This window comes from Saxophila tyrrhenica (genome assembly GCF_035928015.1).
Source record: "Saxophila tyrrhenica strain CCFEE 5935 chromosome Unknown scaffold_8, whole genome shotgun sequence".
Lineage (NCBI taxonomy): Eukaryota > Fungi > Ascomycota > Dothideomycetes > Mycosphaerellales > Extremaceae > Saxophila > Saxophila tyrrhenica.
In genome coordinates this window covers 1149126-1168487 of record NW_027041740.1, presented here as the reverse complement: position 1 = coordinate 1168487, position 19362 = coordinate 1149126, and the positions used below count along the sequence as shown (strand labels likewise).

Below are 19362 nucleotides of genomic sequence, written 5' to 3'. Positions count from 1 at the left end.
CTTGTTCACAGTCCTCGCTCACAGCTCACTCGCCGACAAGCTAGGGCAAGTACATGTTGATACACAGCAGCCATCCCTCGACGCTTTCGCATCCGCTTAGCGGCGGCGACGATGACGAACTGGGGGATGAATACCGAGCGACTGGAAGTCAATCACCCCCTTCGGCAGGACCCAGGGGTCTGCGCATTGCATCGCCGCATGGATCTTGGTCCAAATTCTGGCTCCGTTGAGATCACCCAGTCTTGGACGAGGGTTCGACGACATGAGGTTGAAAGCCCAGTCGCGGAATTCTGCTTGGAATCGTCGGTGCTCCATCTTGCCGAGCTTCGCTCTCACACTCAAGGTGACCATCGACGTGAAGGCCAAGTAACCCATGCGGCGGAGGGTCTGGGTGCTGACGCCGAAGTAGCGCATCCAGTATTTGCTCTCCTCGACGTCAGCAGCAGGGCCATCTTTGTCGACAACATCCGGAAGTGGTGTCTGGAAAACGAAGTTCGCAATCGAGTACCAGGACGGGACGGTGGCCCTCCACTTCGCGCCCATCACAGTTGATTGAATGTGCAGCTTGTCGAACATAGCTGCACCAAACTTCGCATGGAGGCGCGACAGCCACTCCATGCCGCGCGAGATGTGCTGCACGCCGATGGAGAGGCGGAAGGAGTTGATCTCGAAATACACACCCATGGCTTCCTGGCGGATCTGCTTCGACACCTGCAGCAGCCCTGGTTCCCTCCACGCTGGTACCCTTTGGGTTTCGCAAGACGAATACCGTCGGCCGTCCTGCACGCTCTCCGGCTTGTAGACCACCCAGGTGTCCGGACCGCCAACCTTGAAACTGCGGTTTCCGATGAGGATGGCGCCAGCGTGATCTGGCTCGTAGGGTTGTCGCTTGAGGGATTTGCCGGCATCGGTAAGCGCGAGTTCGTAGATCTGGTTCCGGAGCTCTCCGGACAGCTTCATGAGCAGGTTGGGTGTGGACTTCTTCGGCTCCTTGATAAGCTGCTTGCGGACGCTGACGGCTGTTAGCATCGCGACGTTGAGCGACGAGAAGAGCAAACGTGGACTCACCGACGCTTCTTCGCCAGCTTGACACCTCCAGTATCGTCGAACTCAGCCTCGCCGATGGCCTTCCTCTTGGACGTGGAAGCCATGATGGCAAATGTCGGTGTCGAGTCGAAGGTCGGAAGAGAGGTGGAAGCAAGCCTCGAAGATATGAGGTGTGAAGTGAGGTTTAGCATGAGGCTACGTGGCCACACGTCATTTGGTGAGTTTACAGCGACAACATCACGAGGCTAGCGGGGACAGGTGATCTGGGGTGTGACATTTCAGAAACAGGAGGCTGAGCGGTGAGCATGTGATAGTCGTGTGGAGGTTGAGGTGGGCTGTGGGCAGCCTGGAGAAGCAGCACGAGGACCTGGACAGAGAACAAGAAAGGTCCTATGAAACGGTGGTTACGGTAGGAGCACTTCTTCGCTGTCGTTATGCTTTCTATTCCCACTGCTTTCCTGATGCCAGCAGAAGCGACGCAAGACGCCTCCGCCCGCTCTACTATTCCGTTTGCCCGGCTTATGTCTGGCTGCTCCAGCTATTCACGCATGCCCTCATATCAGCAAAGTTCCTGCATTCTCATTTCAGTCAGCACTTCGAGCCAAGACAGTGGTCTCCTCTGCCATTCTCAGGACATTCAATCATGCAGCAACCTCCTCCTTGTCCTTGACCCAGCCTCTGCGATCAACCCAGCAGCGCTGGATCAAAAGGGTGTGCCCCTTCTGCGAAACCGTCTGGATCCGCTCTCTTCATTGCGGCGCGAATCATGTCCCGCACCAGCCTTTCCTGATTCGCCTGACTCCAAAATCTCGAGCCCAAGTTGTTCTCTGTCCTCAGCTTCTCAAAGGCCCAGTCGATATAATCTTCCTGGAAAGAAGAATACGGCGTCTTCCTCCACTTCGCCTTCACGGCCGACGCCACCACGGTCCGGATGCTGACAGCGAACTCTGAACTTCCCTTCAGATCCCCGAAGAAGTCAGCCCAAAGCCTACGCTCGGCGGTCTGGCTTGGACTCCGTGCCGTTGCGTCGTAGACGAGTCTCGCAATCGAAAACCAGAACTCGATGTTCGATCGCCAATCCCTAACGATCATCGCGAAGGAGACCCGCTCGAACAGCTCAGTTCCGTAACGGGCATAGAAGCATCGCAACCACTCCACTGCCTGCGGTATCCTTGTCGGATCCACCACAAGTCGAAAGGTATTGATGCTGTAGTAGACATACATACTCTCTTCACGGACCTGCTTGGATGCCTGGAGCAGCCCTGGTTGGCGCCAAAGAGGTGTCACGCGAGACCTATTCTCGAACGTTTCACCGTAGGCATTTGGCGGCGTGCTCTCGACGATGCTGGTTGGTCTCCCGAGCCGGATTACGTTTAGTGGAGGCTCGTGGGAAAACCAGTCGGATCCAACCCTGATGCGGTTGCCCTTTCTGAAGGTCTCAATGGGCCTCACTGGACCGTCGAGCGCCAGCGCGTAGATCTTGTTTCTCAGCTCTCCGGGCAGGCTCATGATCAAGCTCGGGGTCTTCTTCCTCGGCTTCCTGCGAACGCTACGTATTGTCAGCTCTCGGGATAGATGGAGAAGAGCATGGGGTGATTGCACTCACCGCCGCTTCTTCACAACCTTGTCTTCACCTCCAGCATCGATACCGTCCTCGCCGGCTTCGTCGACTGCAGCTTCTGCCTTTCTCTTCTTGGACGAAGCCATCACTCTTAGCGCTGGCCTGCGGTCGGTGGGTTGTAAAAGGCTTCGGCCGCCAGCCAACCTAAAGGCTCTCCTGGTCCCCATAACAGATGCTGTTGTTGCGTCGAGAGGGTGAAGAGCTCGTCGAGAAGTTCAGAAGAACGGAAGAAACTAGATGGTTCGAGTGAAAGCTCTCACGTGGCCAGTCAACAGGATTGTGACATTGATGCTGTGATCTTCTCGCCTGAACAGCGGCAATGCCTGACGTCACACCTAGCCTTCTGAAGAGCAGTGAAAGCGCTGAAGCAAATGAAACGGGGTTGAGGCATGTGAAAGACTATGAAGGCTCTTGGAATGTCTCGATGATGGAGCAGTACATTACAGCTGTGCTTCCGCCTGAACACCACCCACACGCCGGCCACACGAGAGGCTCCTTCCTGCTTCAATGCTTGCAACATCGCTTGCACCTGAGTAGCTACTCACCCGCTCACAATCTACACCGCCATCCGAATCCTACCCCTAAACTTCCTGGAGTCCTTTCCTGCCGCCTGCATGCCCTTTGCCAGCAGAACGACAATCTCATCGACCAGCCAGGTCTTCGATACGATGCTCGGATCCACCCGCTGCATTCCCCGATGGTTCTCTTCCCAGTACTTGATCACCAATGTTCCTACTTTCCGAACCTCAGCGGCGTCCTCCAGTCTCCAGGCTCCCCACCACCGAACGTCAGAAGCCCACTGCAAAAAGAAATTCTGCAGGTCTCCGTACGACAACTGGTCCCTCTTCACCTTGACCGACACCTTGATCAGCCTCTTTGCGTCAACGGCTTCTTCGAGTCCTTAGTGGTCGGTATCGAGGAATTTGTTCCACAATGCACATTCTGCAGCTTGGCTGTCGCAGTCGACGGGGAGAACGAATATCAGCTTTGCGAACGAGAACAACTCTCCAGTATCCTGCTCCCAATCTTTCCAGGAAAGAGCATAGCTCTCAACGTCAACCTGCTCAAACATCCTGGCACCACAGAGTTTGTGGTACCGCATCATCCATTGAACCGCACCGGCGATCACTCCTTTGGAGATATACGCCTTGAACCTGTTGACCTCGAGGTAGATGCCTATGGCTTCCTGGCGGATCTGCTTCGAAGCCATCAGTAGACTCGGTTCGCGCCACTTGGGTCGAGTCCTGGGCATTTCCCGTCCACCTTTGTTCGCCTTGCCTGCAAGCCTCCGTAGTAAGGGCCATTCAGGACCAGAACGAGGACCAATGAGCATGGCAGTGTCGTCGCTCGTCTTCGGTCCGCCCTCATCACGAAGTGCCTCCTCATAGATGCGGTTTCGAAGTTCACCTGGCAGCTCCATGAGCGGACACTTCTTCGTCGCTTTCGAACCCTTCTTGCGGCTGCTGGAACAGACTGGCTCTCGGACAATGGCCCTTGACAACAAAACCTGGACTTACCCGGCGCGCCTGGCTTTCTTCACCACTTTCTCGTCGTTCGCGGTGTCTTCATACTCTCCGGCCTTGATGGCGGCTTTGCGCTTGTGCGGTAGGATCATGGCGCGCAGTGTCGTGAGTATTCGCAGGGGTGCGACCACGCGGTGATGTGGTGGTTTGATGAAGATGGGCAGATGTAGACGCAGAATCACTCGAGGTGTTTGTTGTCAAGAAATGCGGGAGGCATCCGCTTGGCCGAGGGACAGCTTAACGCTACACTAGCGCGAGAGTTATGACGTATAAGGCCACCGGCAGTGTCCGCGCGGGATGGTCCGAAGCATGTGAAAACTACTATACAGTTGAAACTGCTTGATTCGGTCCCTATGGAAGGTAAGTGGCTACATATAGCCCTACATATGGTTTGCTACCCGTCTTTGTGGGTGTCTGGGGCACACAGTTCAACTCTCTCCCTTGCGCCTAACGCCAACTTATTACCTCTCCTGGCACAGGTGCCGAACTCAAACTCTACGAAAAAACAATGACACGCCTACAGACGTACCCTGGCCTTTCGTGCCCTCGGAATGTAGCGAAGGAATCTGCCCAAGTGCTCGCTATATGTCCCTACATGTCACAGCAAGAAGGTAGCAACAACGGCTGGTCCAAGTCTCTGAGTACATTCATTCTTCAACCATTCATACATCTCCAATGCCTGCGGACACAATTCTTCGAGAACAGGGGATATCAGCTCAGCCACGGCAGTACGCCGTAGGCAGCTCTCCCTGAACAGGTTTGCATGTCGTTGTCAGACGCAGACTCAGATAGGACATCTCCAGTATGTGGCAGTAGTTTATGATGATCGAATCGCCTACGACCGTGGACTCGGATATGAGGAGTCTCAGATCGCAATCAAACCTCATGACGACGCTCTCGGTCTGGTGGGGGTCCGTTGGCTCGTGTTTCCTGCTGCTCTGCTCGAGGGCCCGGCATGTTGGTAGAATGTATGAAGCAGTAGACCAGGCCACCAGATGCTTCAGATGATGTTGTGCTCATGTCCCTCGAATCAGCGCTGTCGTGGATGGCCTGCCAATAGTCTGCTGGGATCCCGGTGTTGAGGGCCAGCCGACCCTCTTCCGCCGCCCCGACTGCCTCTCCGCCGGTCGTCTTCCTCGGGATGCAGTCGTTGCCACGTTGGGCCTCGTGGGTTAAGTCGACGTGGCCTTGAGCGTCCTGCCACGTCGCCACGGCATCGCCATTATGCAGTGTTGTCAATGGCCGCCGAGTATGCTGCGCTGCAAGTCCTGGTGCCTCTCCTCGTGCCCGCCGTATCCGCGTAATGCAAATGAAGTGACGTCGTCTCCCGCAAGCATGTGACAACCGGCCCAATCTCGGTTCCCTGAAGATCACAACCTATTATATTGCTTTACCAAAAAGTCCTTCCATCTCTAGTTCCCATTGAGGGAACGGGTGTTCACAGCACAAATCTTGCTTAATGGAATCAAACCCATTTTACCTGATCCGCCGCTTTATACAGACCCTCAGCAATAAGCGTCAATCCTCACGTAGTAGTTGGGAGAGAAGAGCAACAACAAGCACGTTATGAAGAGAAGATTGAAAGAAATTGTTGGGGTTGTACTTATGGTCAGGGCCACCACGGAGTAGCAGTTTTTTATTGCCCATTTTGGGTGACTGTAGTATGTTCAAACTCTGCGATGGATCGTGGGCGAGACTATTTGTCGTGAGAAGATTGCTAGTCTCTTGTTCGAATGGCCTGGGCTGACCTATGAGTGTAGCGTCTGCGGTGAGCGAGCGGCATATAAAGGCACACAAGGCGGCAATGGGATAGCGAGACTCACCATGGAAGACCTAGTTGTATTTCTGTGGTACTTCTCGCCGATATTGCTCGAACAGAACTGATGCCGCAGCAGACCAAATACTTTTCGAGACAACTCCCTGTCGGAGAGAGCATACCGCGACCCATCAGATGCCCTACATCATGCCCTTATTCACATGGGCCTGCCAATCACGGAATGGACAAAATCTGCCATCTTGCCATCGCCCCGCACGTTGCCACCAACCCATTCGGGCTCACATCACCCAAGTGGAGGTCCTCCTTCTCTTGCGCTCTGTTAACCCCCACGGAACAGATCCAGAAACCAGTCAGCGGCATCTCCCAGCGCAGCCTTCAGCCGGTCTGTAGATTGGTCAAGATCTCTGTATTGCACTGCAACCAACAGCGTGATGCAGAACGCCAGCTTGAGCATCGCCTGCCACTGATGAAGTGTTCCGTGAGGGTTTTCGTAAACGAAGCGAGCCAAGGACGCCATGTCTGCCACTTTGAAGTGCTCAGGCATACGTAGCTCGATCGAGACGTTGCTGAAAGGCATCCTGCCGCAGGTTTCGTAGATATGTTTGAAGGTAGCCACCGCTTTCTTCGCATCGTTGTCGATTTCGAACGTGATGTTGTTGCACTAGTAGTAGATGCTCGGCGCTTCCTGTCGGATCTGCTTGTTCGCAAGGAATAAGCTGGGCCCGCGGAACTTGATGCGACGCCAGGACTTCGGCGTGGTCTTGCGGCGAAGAGCTTTGACGACGAGTGGACATTCGTCCACGAGTGAGAACATCCAGATACGATTCCGCAGCTCACCGGGGAGCTTCTCGAAGAGGTTGCCGGTGTACTTCTCGCGCTTGTGCTTGTGCCTAGATGGGAGAGGGGTTAGCAGACGCCAGGCCCAGCAAGCAGTGCGACAGGGGCACTCACCGTGAAGCGACATGGTCTCCGATGGTCTTGTCCTCTGGATCGTGGACGGCCTCGGCCTTCCGCTTCCGAACGAGCGCCATCTTGTTTGGTGTGGTGTTTCCGAGAAGCGTTGTTGGTGAGAAGAAACTAAGGACGGGTTGTGGGAGAACAAGGCCCTTTGAGCACTTCGATTTGTGTGTGAATGGTCGCTTGATGTATGGGTGCGGTGTCGGCGAACGTGAATAGTGAAGTGATAACGGCAATTCAATTGCGGATGTCCAGCTTTAATCACGACACACCTCCAAATAGGAAACAACCGAGAAATAAGAGGAGAGGAGAGACGAAATTGAAAGCAACAGCACCGGCACGGTGTTTTCAGAGGCGGAAGAACTTGAAACAGACTGAAGGCAAGAGGGCCGTATGAAAGCAGTCTGAAGCATAACTTTTCCGGCCTGTCTGGTCCCTTCTGTTGTCCTCGTCGGCTTGTTGCAGCGCATAGACCTACCAAATCATGACGGCCAGCTCGCACTGCACCGAACTTTAGCGGAAGTATCCAGCCGAGCATCTGTCTGCTACCTTGAGCACCGCATGTTCTCCATTCCACTGCTCGATGCAGCTCACCCACTCGAATCAGTGATCTCATCCGACAGACCGCTGCCTCATTAAACCGTCATACCTCATGCCACGGTTCGCCGGAGAGCCGCCCTTAGCACACCCTGCTCTCTTGTTAGCTCTGCACATGCTTTGCAAGCCTGATTCTGGGTGCCAGCATACCTACCTTAGAAGCAGACGAGCTAGTCGATGTCCCGCAGCGCAGCCTGTCCCCTCCGCGTCTTCGCCGGGCCGTTCCTGTTGCGGTCCAACCACAGAAACTGCTCCATCGCCTACACCTTGAAATCGGCCTTAACCTTGACCTCGGCGTCCCCACGGCTTCTTGCTGCCAGTGCGAACGAAATCATAGCGTCCAAAGACATCTCAAGATGCTGACTTGCACTGCACCAGAAGAATGCCTTCCACTGAGCATCTGTGCCAGCCGGACTCTTGGAGATGAGGCGTGCGATGTACCACCAAGACACGACCTGTTGCCAGCCGCGCGGAAGCGTCCTGAGAGCCATCTCGTGGAAAGGAACCTTGCCACAGACTTCGAACACTTTCTCGAGGAATGTGATGGCTGATGGAAGCTCGAGCCCAGAGCAGACGATCCTGAACTCGTTGGTAAGGAAGTAGACGCTCATAGCTTCTTTGCGAACTTGCTTCGAGACGAGGAAGAGGCCGGGCCCATGGAACTTCGTACGGCGCCAATGCTTGACTCCGCTGCTTCGACGGTGGCAATGGAGGTAGATTATTTCGTCACGAACGAGAGCCATTTCATAGATGTTGTTTCTGATCTCGCCGGGTAGTTTCTGCATAAGGTCCTCGCGCGGCTTGTCCGGGACCTGGAGATGCTTCTCTGCAGCTTCTTCGGCCAACTTCTGACGTTGTTCTTCAGCGAGCTTCAAGCGTTTCTGCTGGTTCCTGGAGAGCGCACTGTTAGCCAGCTTGCATTATGTCGAAGGCATGAATGTCCTACCTTGAGGCAACGGATTGTGCAATACCCAGTTCACCGTCTGGGACAGTGTTGTGCTTGTCATTGTTGTCGTCGACGTAGTCGGGATCGGCCTTGCGCTTCCTTGAAGAGACCATGGTTGAGGAAGTAGTGAATTCGTTGTGATTATTGGAAGTTGTAAGTGTGAGTACTGAAGCTTGGTCGTGAAGGTATAGATATAGGTCACTGCGGCACGGAGCACGAGTCATGAGGCCATGTGACCATATGAGATCGTTGTGGTCCGAGCGTAGATAGCGAGAATCAAGAAGCACACCGGTGGCGGGTGTGCACGTGCGGAGCAGGAAGTGAAGCGCCATGACGAAAGCAGAGCCCCGAGAGTGAAACATAGCGATGATGAAGTAAAGGCTCCAACACGGCCAGAATCGCTGCCAGTGAGTCTTTCAAGGTCGAAAAATGAGGACTCTCAGTCCCCTCGAGGGTATGTTCCGCCGCGAAACTGCCCTACTCACTCTCCATTGTCGTCACTCCCACTGTCTGCAGCACCAAGCTCCACGCCACCCTCACTATCCTCATCCTCAACGTCATCCATCTCCTCATCATGCTCATAATCATCCCACATATCTTCATCCTCATCGAGATCCTCCTCATCTTCACCATTCGCCTCCTTGTCATCCGCTTTCCTCTCCTCTCGCTTCCTCTCTACATTCTCCTTCTGCTCCTCTCGCCTCCGCTCCCTCTCCTGCCTCTTCTGCTGATGCACCTTCTCCATCTGCCGGACTTCAGCATCCGACTTGTGGATGTACTCGTGCCACATGACTTTGCCACCACACATGCCCTCCTCCACCTTCGTCAATCGCAACCGTAACCGCGGCCCCAGCTCCTGCAACTTGATACCTTTCCTCTCTACTCTCGCCTGCGCCCGATACGCTGGGTCGCGACGGTCTGAAGTTCGTGCGGCGCCTTCTCCGTCTGCCTCCTCCGCCGCCTTCTTCTTCTCGCGTCGATCCCGAACCTTCTGCTGCGCCGGCGCCAGCACTTCAACTTCAGCATCAGTATCTGGCTCTGAGTCGCTGGCAGATGTGAAGCCGTCCGCCGCCTGGGGATCCAGTAGGTAGTCGGCAACGTCATGCAACTTGCCAAGATTAGGTACGCCGCCTCGCTTGCGCTTCTCGCCTGCATGCGAGACCTTCTCCGCCGCATCCAGTCGCCGCAGAGGTTTCGCAACAGACTTAGCAGTGCGGGTGGTAATGGCGTAGTGGCGGAGGTTGAGAACGTAGGGATGTATCGAGTCTGAATCCGAAGTTGCGCTGGAGGTCTGTGGTTTTCGATCGAGCATGAGCACCCGCTTTATCGAGCTCAGTGGGGTCTGGACCGGGTTAATAGGTGGAAACAAAGATTGAAATACTGTAGTGGCCAGCGATTCGAGGTGCTTCGGCACTGCATTCTCCTTCGCCTTCTTGCCAGTCTCGCCGTCAAGCTCTCCGTTTTGTTCTTGCTCCTTTGTGCTGAAATTGTTCATGACCAGTAACGGCGGCGCCAGAAACTCCCCCTGCGGCTTCCCCTTCGGCCTCTTCTGCACCTTAGCAACATCCTTGCACAAGCTGTAGCTCTCCACTCGGAAGTGCATGGTTGGACCTCGAGGTGTGACTGCCAACCGCATATTGACATTGCCTCCAGCCTTCCCGGCTTTTCCTTCACTTCTAGAGAACAGCAGCAGATGTGTGACGCCTAGAGGTCCAGCCATCGTCGTGAAGTCCCGCAGCTTGTTCCCTCGTCTTTCCTTGAGCCTAGAAGCGGTCTGGGGTTCCAGTACAGATCGTACATCGCGCACAAGTTGCGAGACAGCGGGACCGACAGAAGATGCGCCTATGCGGATGACCATCGACTTTGGAGTGCGAGAGCCGGGCTTGCTGGCCGTGTTGCCAGGAGCTGCTGAGCGGCCATTCTGGTTCGGTATGTGCGTTCGCTTCTTCACCCGTCGTTTCGCCATTGCGGGTGATGTTGTGGTAGAAGTCCTTGAGTCGAGCTTCTTCCGTGCAGTCTCAACTTTTCTGTGGAGTCCTCAAGACAAGCTTCGCTTCGGCTAGATCCGAGGCTAGAGATCTGATAACAGAGCATCTTTTTTCGACTTCATGAAAGCAACTTGCACAACTCCTCTACAAGACCATCAACATGTCGCCGTCCATGAAGAAACGAAAGCTCAATGGCTCCAACGAAAAGAGCGCTCCCACATTGCCGACCACAAAAGAAGCCTCACCAGCCAAGGATGCCGCTCCGGACAACGAGGAAAATGCCGCCACTTCGGACGCTGCGCTGGAGAACAAGACATTCGCAGACTTGGGTGTAACAGAGTCTCTATGCGATGCATGCGCCAACCTTGACTTCAAATCACCTACGGCCATACAGGCAGAATCAATACCCATAGCGCTCTCTGGCCGCGACATCATTGGACTTGCCGAGACGGGCAGTGGCAAGACGGCTGCTTTCGCTCTGCCAATCCTCCAGGAACTGCTCGACAAGCCTCAGCCGATGTTTGGACTTGTTTTAGCGCCGACAAGAGAGTTGGCGTACCAGATCAGCCAGCAGTTCGAAGCTCTGGGCAGTCTCATTAACGTACGATGTGCGGTCATCGTCGGTGGGATGGACATGGTGCCGCAGTCGATAGCGCTGGCGAAGAAGCCGCACATCATTGTTGCGACACCGGGCCGTCTTCTGGATCATTTGGAGAACACGAAGGGCTTCTCGTTGGCACGACTGAAGTACCTGGTCATGGACGAGGCAGACCGACTGCTTGACCTGGACTTCGGGCCCATTCTGGACAAGATCTTACAAGTCCTGCCAAAAGAGCGCCACACGATGCTCTTCTCCGCAACCATGAATACAAAACTTGACAATCTCACCCGCGCAGCCTTGCACAACCCGGTTCGCGTCAGCATCAGCACTTCTTCCTACCAGACAGTCAAGAACCTGAAGCAGAAATACATATTCATCCCTCACAAGTTCAAAGACGTCTACCTCATCTTCCTCCTCAACACATTCGCCGGCCAAACATGCATTCTCTTCACCCGCACCATCCACGAGACACAGCGCCTGGCTTTCCTCCTTCGAGCTCTGGGTCGCAGCTCGATCCCTCTGCATGGCCAACTCGGTCAATCAGCACGACTTGGTGCGCTCAACAAGTTCCGCGCAGGTAGCAAAGACATCTTGGTCGCTACTGATGTCGCTGCGAGAGGTCTGGATATACCCAGCGTTGACCTGGTGCTGAATTACGATTTACCGCCTGACAGCAAAACTTACGTGCATCGTGTCGGTCGAACTGCTAGAGCAGGAAAGAGCGGTGTGGCCATCTCCATCGTGACGCAGTACGACGTGGAGATCTACCTACGGATAGAGAAGGCTTTGGGCAAGAAGCTGGACGAGTTCTCCGCGGACCGGGATGAGGCTATGGTGTTCTCAGAGCGGGTCGGTGAGGCTCAGAGGGTTGCGATACAAGAGATGAAGGCGCTCAATGAGAAGGAAAGAGGGAAGGGAGGTCGTGGAGGTGGAAAGGGTGGCATTGGTGGTGGAAGGATCAAGAAGGGTGGGAAGAGGGATAGAGAGGGTATGGACGCAGATGAGGGGTGAGACAGTTATCTTGTGAAGATTAATGCACGAGCTTTTCGCACCACGCTACTCTTTGAGACAATGACGATTTGCGACATGACACGGAAAGATACGGCACTGAAAAGATGGGCTGGCTATCACGACCGGCCTCCATGTCCTGCATGGATTTCGCTTACAGTATGTATACAAACTTGATCTAAAGTTGGATTCCCTCCGTTCGTTCCTGGGCCTCCAACAGTGCCTCTTCGACGTCGTTCTCAGCATCCCCAACGTCGTTTTCAGCAGCGCCAAACTCGAGTAGCTGTTGCACGTTCCCTGTGCCATCAAGATCGAGTTGTTCATCCATTCTCACCTCGATCTCCATCAGTGTTGCGTCGACCCCATCACTTTCACTGTCGGAGTCGTCTCTAGTGCCGTCTAGCGCCAGCAGGTCAACGAGATGGCCCACAGTCCTCCGGAACCAAATGTTCTTGAATTCGTCGAACGTCGGAGGCACCATTGTTTGCGAGACGAGCAGATGCTGTTCCTCGATATCGATCCGATGCGCGCCGTCTGCAGTGTCATGAAGCTGGCGTAGTAGTTCAGCGGGAGTTGTTTTGATTTCGTCACCTGCGGCTCTAATCACACTCTCGAAATGCGCGTTCACTGCCCGTGTCTCGCTAAAGCTCACTGGGTTCAGATTTGGCGGAGTCATTGTGAGAGGAGGAGTGTTGAGGCTGTGCAACGCAGTGTCCAAAGATTCGAGCAACGTCGCGGGTGAGAAGGAGATCTGGTGCGCGCCTTCGACTGGCTCGTCGTTATCCAAAGAAGTCCAGCTCTCATTAAGGTGCTTGTACTCGTCAGCTCGCTCGATGGCAGTTCTCAACATAATCTCCGGCTGCTCTTCATCTTGCAAAGTCCGACTGCCGCATTGCGGACAGATGTGATCCAGCATCATCTGGGAGGAGAGAGAGTCCAGCTCAGCCTTACTCGTGCCAATGAGATGCTTGCATGGCAGACGGACCTGGATTAAAGCATCTGCTGATCCAGCCGTTCCTTCCATTTGTTCCAAATCCTCCATAGTGACGGGGTCCAAGCGGGCCATGAAGAGCTGTTCGACCGGGCGAGGCAGCATCCTTGCCCAGTCGTCGTCCCATCGTGCTGCCTCGAAGATGGTATCGATGCCGTTGCCGGCGGAGTAGGTCTTTTTGACTTCGAGAAAGGCTCTTTCAGAGCTTCTTGTTATCAGCTCGTCGAGGTTGGCGATCCATTCGCTTCCAGTGTCCGCAGTCACCATCTGTCGATACTCTGTCACTGTAAGCTCGAAGTTCTGAGTAGGTGGCTCGCTGGACAGGTCAGCAGGGTTCTCAAGTCTGAAGCGATACAAGATAGCTTTACCTGAATCATCTTCCTGAGCGTAAGAAACAACGCTGAGGCGTGAATGGCCGGGCTGGGTGCGCACTTGATCGATGGCGTAGTGAAGACGTTGCGCAGCGTTTTGCTGGTGGATAGGAACCACGAACGTCGTTGGGGGCTGCACGGACAGCTGTGCGAAGAACGTTGTGCCGATGGTGGTACTGTGGCATGCCATTTCATGCGGTTGCCTTCTCAGCTCGGCGTTGGCTGGTGGCGTGGATGTATGGCAAAGTGCTCTCTGGTATTAGGCTGGTGGCTGGGTATTTGAAGGACAGGAAATGGGCGTTGCCGGCAGCACGGACGCTGAGTGCGTTGCTTTCGCCGACTTGGTAGCTGCCCAGCTGATCGGTAACTTCTGCTAGTGAAGCCATAGCTGATATTCTCCGGGTTGTCTAGGATGTGACCGTGCGCTGTGCGAGAGATTTGACCTGAGTCTGTTGCGGCGTTTATCTAGAGCAAGCACGCATCGCGCCAGCCGGAGCGAACCAGTATATGCGTGGGAATCAAGGACAATGGCTTTGTCGTGACAAGTTTCAAACCGTTGCCTTGTTCTCGAGCTTGTCAATGAATCGTTCAACATCATTATATCCGGACAAAGCAGCCCAGTTTTAACAACAGAGAGGCATTTTCATCGTCTGGCCAAACACTTGCTGCGCTCGAACCCTCCCTGCAGTACCGTCTCGACGGATGTGGCCACGTGGTGGTGGACGCGGCACAAGGCCTCCAAGGTATCCGAGTGATGGATGTGAGTGAGGCAATGTGAAGTCCTATACCGTAGTTGATGATCAGTGTTGTTTCGTAAGGATAAGATGCTAATACCAACACCCAAGCTTACATTAGATTCTCAGCAATGGGCTGATTGTGAAGGCGTCTCCCTTCTCTCAATCAACAGTCATAAGCTCGAACTCCAGCATGGTCTTTGAAAGCTCCATCTGCTCCTCTAACTCGTCCCAGTCTTCTGTTGTTTCCTCAAGTTCGAGACGCTGGGCAAGAAAGCTCACCGCTCTAGTGAACCAAAGACGCTCAAAGCTCGAGTACTCCGGCGGTACGACTGTCTCAGAGAGCTTGAGGCCCCTCTCGTCGGGATCAACCCGCGTTGCTTGTTTTGCTGTGTCGATGAGCTGGAACAGCAGGTCGGCTGGCCGGCTTTCCAACACATCGTCAGAGTTCCCGATGATTGTTTCCAAGTGAGCCATGACCGCTCGGGTTTCGCTCCAGTGGACTGGGTTGAGGGGTACAGGTGTGATTGTAGCTGGAGCATCGAAACTGTTCAGAGCACTCTCAAGTGCCTCGATGAGCTGACCGGGCTTGAACTTGACCACCTCGCCATTGGCTGTCAGTCCATTGTCACGGCAGACCCAGCTTGCGTTGCGGGCCTTGTAGGAATCCACTTCCTCGACCCTCTGTCTGCGCTAAATATCCGGCTCATCAGCCGGCTGGAGGATAGATTGATGACAGATTGGACACTTCTTCGTGAGCATTGCGTGGTCGATCAGTCCAGCGATCTCGATCTTCCGTATGCCGATTTGGTGACCGCATGGTAGCTGCAGGTCCATTCGGCCGTCTGCTGCGCCGAACAAGCGCTCTGCGTCCGCCTCGGTGACTTGCTGAAGTCGTGATAAGAACAGCTCTATGATCGGCTTCGGCAAAGATCGCTCCCAGACATCGTTCCACTCCGCAGCCTCCTGCATAGCCACGAAGCTATGCGTACTCATCAAGTTCTTGCGCACTTCGAAGAAAGCGCGGTCAGAAGCACGACTGACAAGATCGGCGAGGATGTCGACCCATTCTTCCTGCTCGGCATCCCGGTTCATTACAATGTGCCTGTACTGGGCAGCACTGAGGTCGAACTGTAAATCTAGCGCATGATCGTCTTCTAAATTGGTCAGAAGAAAGCGATGCCATACGTGGCTGCCTCCGTATTCTTCGCGCAGGTAGGAGACCATGTTGAGCTGCGATCGACCAGGCCTTCCGCGGAGGAGCTCGATTCTCTCACGGAGCTGCTTGCCTTCGCCCTGTTGGGGGTAATAGATGTTGAAAGGCGAATGAGGTCGCAGGAAGAGGAAAGCAAAGAACTGCGTGCCGAGTCGCTCAGCATGGCAAGCCACTTCGCTGGGCGCACGTCTGATGTCGGCGCTCGTGGGTGGGGCCAGATATGGCTGAACCCCATCCTCGAGTAGGTCAGCATCTGGGTATTTGAACAGCAGGGTGTGAACCAGTTTGACTGCCCCACTGCTTTTCGTTGGCCGTGCCTGGCTGCTCAGCTGCGCCCGTTCCAAATCCCTGGTAATACCCTCCATGATTGATGCCGTTGGAATCTTGGATGACTTCGCTTGTTGGATTTGGCGCTGGTTCTGTTCGTGAGGTATATTTTAACGAGGGATGTACGCCTCGTCCGTATTCGTTGTTGTTTCTGCAGAAGCACAACCATTTCGCCTCCCGCAGCAGTATATACTGCTCAACCTTTGACAACGATGGCTTTGTACCACTGAGCGTGAAGTGTACTGGCATAAAGAAGAGTGAACGAACCATACAAGGCCATTGTCGTTGAACAAAGATCCGGACTCGATCTTATGCGTGAGCAACAAAGCAATGACTCCGTCGAGCCCCGATGGTGGCGAAGCTATCGCTCCTTGGCGTAGTGGTAGACTCATGGACCAAGGACGTAGAGTATGGTGTTGACGCACCTCGGTAACCATGGTTACATATTAACTCGATGTATGGCAAGTGTAGACGGCCATACGAAGTAGGTCGGGTCATACATTGGTCCATTGGATGCTGGCGTCTGTTGCGAGCAGCGTTGCAGTAAAGCCGAATTTCCGAGAGCTGGCGTAGGTGATGCTCCTATTTCCTCCCTCTGTGACGCTCTTACTCCCGCGCTCTTCAGCAAGCAAACCTCCCATCATCTCGCCCCTCCCTACTCTCCGCCTTCTATACACCTCTTCAGTAAGCTAGCCTCTCCTAATCACTGTCGCCTGTCTACTCCTCACCCCTCTCCCCTCCACCCCCTTTCCGTACTCCGCCTTAGATGTGCAGGCCGAAGAGCCTGCCGCCCGCACTAAAAGCAGATCAGAACTGGCGAGTGGATCGCTCGCGAGAAGAAACTTCAAACCGCCTAGCGGGCATCCAGATGCGTTGCCCCGCTCACACGTAGAAGCTGCCGCGACGACGGTGAGTACATGTAGGTTACAAGCCTAATGACGCTATTAGCGCCTTCACTTCCTTTATGTCAAAAAGGTACGGCCTCTTCTTGTATACCGCTTTCACAACGTCAAGCTCGATTCCAGAGAGGACGAAGGCTTGAAGGACCGGCGTATTAGCAATATGGCCGTGCGATACCGCCTTCACTTCGCCAAATTGGACAACGACGTGGCGATGTGAGGCCTGCAGTGCCCATGGTGACTGACTGAGCGGCGTCATGGCCAGGAGAGGCGGAGCCAAGTTAGCTTGACGTCGATCTTCGGATGTCGACGCAGGCAGAGCTTCATGGTGGCCTTCGCATGCTCCACGCTTGAGCGTTCCGTGGTGGTCTGGTGATCATGCTGTCCCGGGATGTCCTCTGCCAGCGTCGCGAGCTTTCGACAGTCCGAATACCCGGCCTGAGTGTCCCGAGTCTGACACGTTGACCAGCCAAGCTCCTGCAGTGCGTGCCGGACTTTAGCGAGCGACTCCCCTTCCTCCCTCTCCCCCCCATGTCGATCGAGAGACCGTTCTCACCGGCCTCTTCGTCAGAGCCTACCTCATCATCTGCCGAGTTGTCCTCATCCGAATCGTCAGCATACTCAGATTCAGTCTCCAAATCCCTACAACTGTCGGCGCCCAAGTCTGTCCCGCTATCATCACCTCCGCTTCCTGGGTCACTCCTCCGTCGTCCGGACCGCTAATACCTGAGGCTGACTCCATTCCGACTTCGTCATCGCCTCGCTCGCCCTGGTGTCGCTTTGTTGGTGGGCCCTGATGGTGAGACTCTGTCGTGCCACGCTTCATACCACGCTGATTGCATTGGTCACAGTGTTTGCTCCTTCCTTAGAGAGAGAACGCCAAACGCTGCTGGAGGGTGCTCTGCTCCGGCCTGTCGTAGGCAGCGTGGACATCCAGAGCGGTCTTACGACGCAAGTTGGCGATCGCCAGAGGGAAAGTTGATACGATCGCTTCTCCGAAGCGCTCCGTCGTAGCGGGGTGCATCTTCTTCGTCATGAGATGGTTCGTAATCCAGGCAATGACGTGCTTCGCGCCGGCCTGGACGACCTGAGGATCATCGTGGTTGAAGCCGATAGCACGAAGTATAGCAAGGAATTCGGGCGGGTTGGAGGGCAGAGAGTGCGCGCTGATAGAGTGCCGGGCACAGAAGTTGTACATGCGGCGCTCAAGCTCCGGCACCTAGCAATGCGTGGCGGCCGGAAGCTGGGTGGCGGAAAGGCTGGAGAAGACCTGGCCGCCGGGTCCGATTACGACCGCTCTGTCGTTTGGAGCTGCGAACATCGATCCCATGATGGTGTATATACTTGGTTGGTGCGATTTTGTATAATGAAGAAGGAAAGAAGGAAATGTTGACAACGCAAGGGAGGAATGAAATTGAGTATTGAGTAATGATGTAGAAGAGAAGGATGTGGATGATGTTGAAGAAAGTCGAGAAGTTAAAGCAGCCTCTCAAGTCGGAGACGTGGCCAGACAAAGAAACAGTGTCTCATCTCTTGCGTGATGCGTCTGCAGCTAGCAAGCTTCTTGCGCTCCCAGTCAAGCTCAGGAGACGCCAGAGCGCTGCGCAAAAGCTAGTGCTGTCTCGAAAAGTCGACCTTGCATTGCATTGCGTCGTGCAAGCCTCCATACACCAGAACGCCTAACATGCAAACAATGCCCGCCACCGTTAGGTCATGATGTCTCGCCGACCGTTTGCTACCCTCTGATCAGCACACGTGTGCGCGCTCTCGGTCAAGGAGGGTATACTCACCACCAACCAATCCATGCCCTCGTTGACACCCCTGCCGTCTATGGCTGAACATGCCATGATACTCCAATTCCGGTCTTTCAGGTCTCCTAACCGTAATCTGCGCCACTGAATGTCAGAACATGTCTTTAATCCCATCGCCTCTCGTAGCCCTCCAGGTGCCGCATCGTGCATAGCAGTGTCTCCGCAATGGGTGCAACTCACGCCTCACTGATATCCCCCGCCCCCTTCGCCCCAGGCTGATCCTGCTTATTCGCAAAGACCAACAACGCCGCATCCCTCAACTCCTCCTCCTCCAACATCGCCCGCAACTCCCCCGCCGCCGTCTCCAACCGCTCAATATCCGTCGAGTCAATCACAAACACCACCGCCGCAGTGTTCGCATAGTAACACCGCCAATAAGGCCTTATACTCGTCTGTCCACCCAGATCCCAGACGTTGAAGTTGAGGTTCTTGTACGTGACGCTCTCGACGTTGAAGCCGATGGTGGGGATGGTGGTGACGACTTCACCGATTTTGAGGCGGTAGAGGAGCGTGGTTTTGCCGGCGTTGTCGAGGCCGAGAATGAGGATGCGGATTTCTTTCTTGGTCCAGAGGAGTTTGGAGAAGAGGGAGAGTGCTCCGCCCATGGTTTGGTAGGTTGTGCCGCCCTTGATGGGCGGGCTTGGGATGGAAGTTTACCAGTCGTTCGGGTTGTTTGGGTTCGTGGTTGGTAGGAGTTAATCCGATGTCGTTTACTGGATGGCTCAGCGGATTTGCCTCCCGCCTGTGTTATACTGCTGATTCAGGAGTATGCAGTTGTGTAGCCGAACAATGTGAGAACGTACAACTGTCCTTCATCAACCATGCCGTCTGTTGAAGTCGCTGACAAAAGCCAGCCAATCAGACAAGACCGACCTCGGGAATGCCAAGTCATATCGCGGAGAAGGCAAGAGCCTTCCATTTCCGCTAATAATTCTCCTCCTTCAACTT

General features: G+C 54.6%; 10 protein-coding genes across 10 annotated transcripts; 1 reads left to right on the top strand and 9 right to left on the bottom strand.

The window, feature by feature from the left end:
* Positions 1–96: 96 nt before the first annotated feature.
* On the bottom strand, positions 97–1151 carry LTR77_005803 (uncharacterized protein; the record flags this gene model as incomplete). Its single annotated transcript, XM_064803046.1, has 2 exons — positions 97–1012; positions 1069–1151. 2 exons carry the CDS (start codon positions 1149–1151, stop codon positions 97–99), a joined length of 999 nt encoding a protein of 332 aa, XP_064659171.1.
* A 580-nt stretch (positions 1152–1731) lies between these two features.
* On the bottom strand, positions 1732–2754 carry LTR77_005802 (uncharacterized protein; the record flags this gene model as incomplete). Its single annotated transcript, XM_064803045.1, has 2 exons — positions 1732–2596; positions 2654–2754. The coding sequence occupies 2 exons, from the start codon at positions 2752–2754 to the stop codon at positions 1732–1734; spliced, it is 966 nt and encodes a 321-aa protein (XP_064659170.1).
* Positions 2755–3569: 815 nt separating this feature from the next.
* LTR77_005801 (uncharacterized protein) lies at positions 3570–4283 on the bottom strand (the record flags this gene model as incomplete). The annotated part of the gene is made up of 2 exons (XM_064803044.1): positions 3570–4131; positions 4186–4283. 2 exons carry the CDS (start codon positions 4281–4283, stop codon positions 3570–3572), a joined length of 660 nt encoding a protein of 219 aa, XP_064659169.1.
* Positions 4284–6629: 2346 nt separating this feature from the next.
* LTR77_005800 (uncharacterized protein) lies at positions 6630–6999 on the bottom strand (the record flags this gene model as incomplete). The annotated part of the gene is made up of 2 exons (XM_064803043.1): positions 6630–6858; positions 6920–6999. 2 exons carry the CDS (start codon positions 6997–6999, stop codon positions 6630–6632), a joined length of 309 nt encoding a protein of 102 aa, XP_064659168.1.
* A 783-nt stretch (positions 7000–7782) lies between these two features.
* On the bottom strand, positions 7783–8581 carry LTR77_005799 (uncharacterized protein; the record flags this gene model as incomplete). The annotated part of the gene is made up of 2 exons (XM_064803042.1): positions 7783–8413; positions 8469–8581. 2 exons carry the CDS (start codon positions 8579–8581, stop codon positions 7783–7785), a joined length of 744 nt encoding a protein of 247 aa, XP_064659167.1.
* A 368-nt stretch (positions 8582–8949) lies between these two features.
* On the bottom strand, positions 8950–10434 carry SSF1 (rRNA-binding ribosome biosynthesis protein; the record flags this gene model as incomplete). Its single annotated transcript, XM_064803041.1, has 1 exon — positions 8950–10434. The coding sequence occupies one exon, from the start codon at positions 10432–10434 to the stop codon at positions 8950–8952; it is 1485 nt and encodes a 494-aa protein (XP_064659166.1).
* Positions 10435–10616: 182 nt separating this feature from the next.
* RRP3 (ribosomal RNA processing protein) lies at positions 10617–12068 on the top strand (the record flags this gene model as incomplete). Its single annotated transcript, XM_064803040.1, has 1 exon — positions 10617–12068. The coding sequence occupies one exon, from the start codon at positions 10617–10619 to the stop codon at positions 12066–12068; it is 1452 nt and encodes a 483-aa protein (XP_064659165.1).
* Positions 12069–12243: 175 nt separating this feature from the next.
* LTR77_005796 (uncharacterized protein) lies at positions 12244–13617 on the bottom strand (the record flags this gene model as incomplete). The annotated part of the gene is made up of 1 exon (XM_064803039.1): positions 12244–13617. The coding sequence occupies one exon, from the start codon at positions 13615–13617 to the stop codon at positions 12244–12246; it is 1374 nt and encodes a 457-aa protein (XP_064659164.1).
* Positions 13618–14323: 706 nt separating this feature from the next.
* On the bottom strand, positions 14324–15742 carry LTR77_005795 (uncharacterized protein; the record flags this gene model as incomplete). Its single annotated transcript, XM_064803038.1, has 2 exons — positions 14324–14849; positions 14910–15742. 2 exons carry the CDS (start codon positions 15740–15742, stop codon positions 14324–14326), a joined length of 1359 nt encoding a protein of 452 aa, XP_064659163.1.
* Positions 15743–17468: 1726 nt separating this feature from the next.
* ARL1 (Arf GTPase arl1) lies at positions 17469–19019 on the bottom strand (the record flags this gene model as incomplete). The annotated part of the gene is made up of 3 exons (XM_064803037.1): positions 17469–17822; positions 18394–18490; positions 18595–19019. 3 exons carry the CDS (start codon positions 19017–19019, stop codon positions 17469–17471), a joined length of 876 nt encoding a protein of 291 aa, XP_064659162.1.
* Positions 19020–19362: the final 343 nt, after the last annotated feature.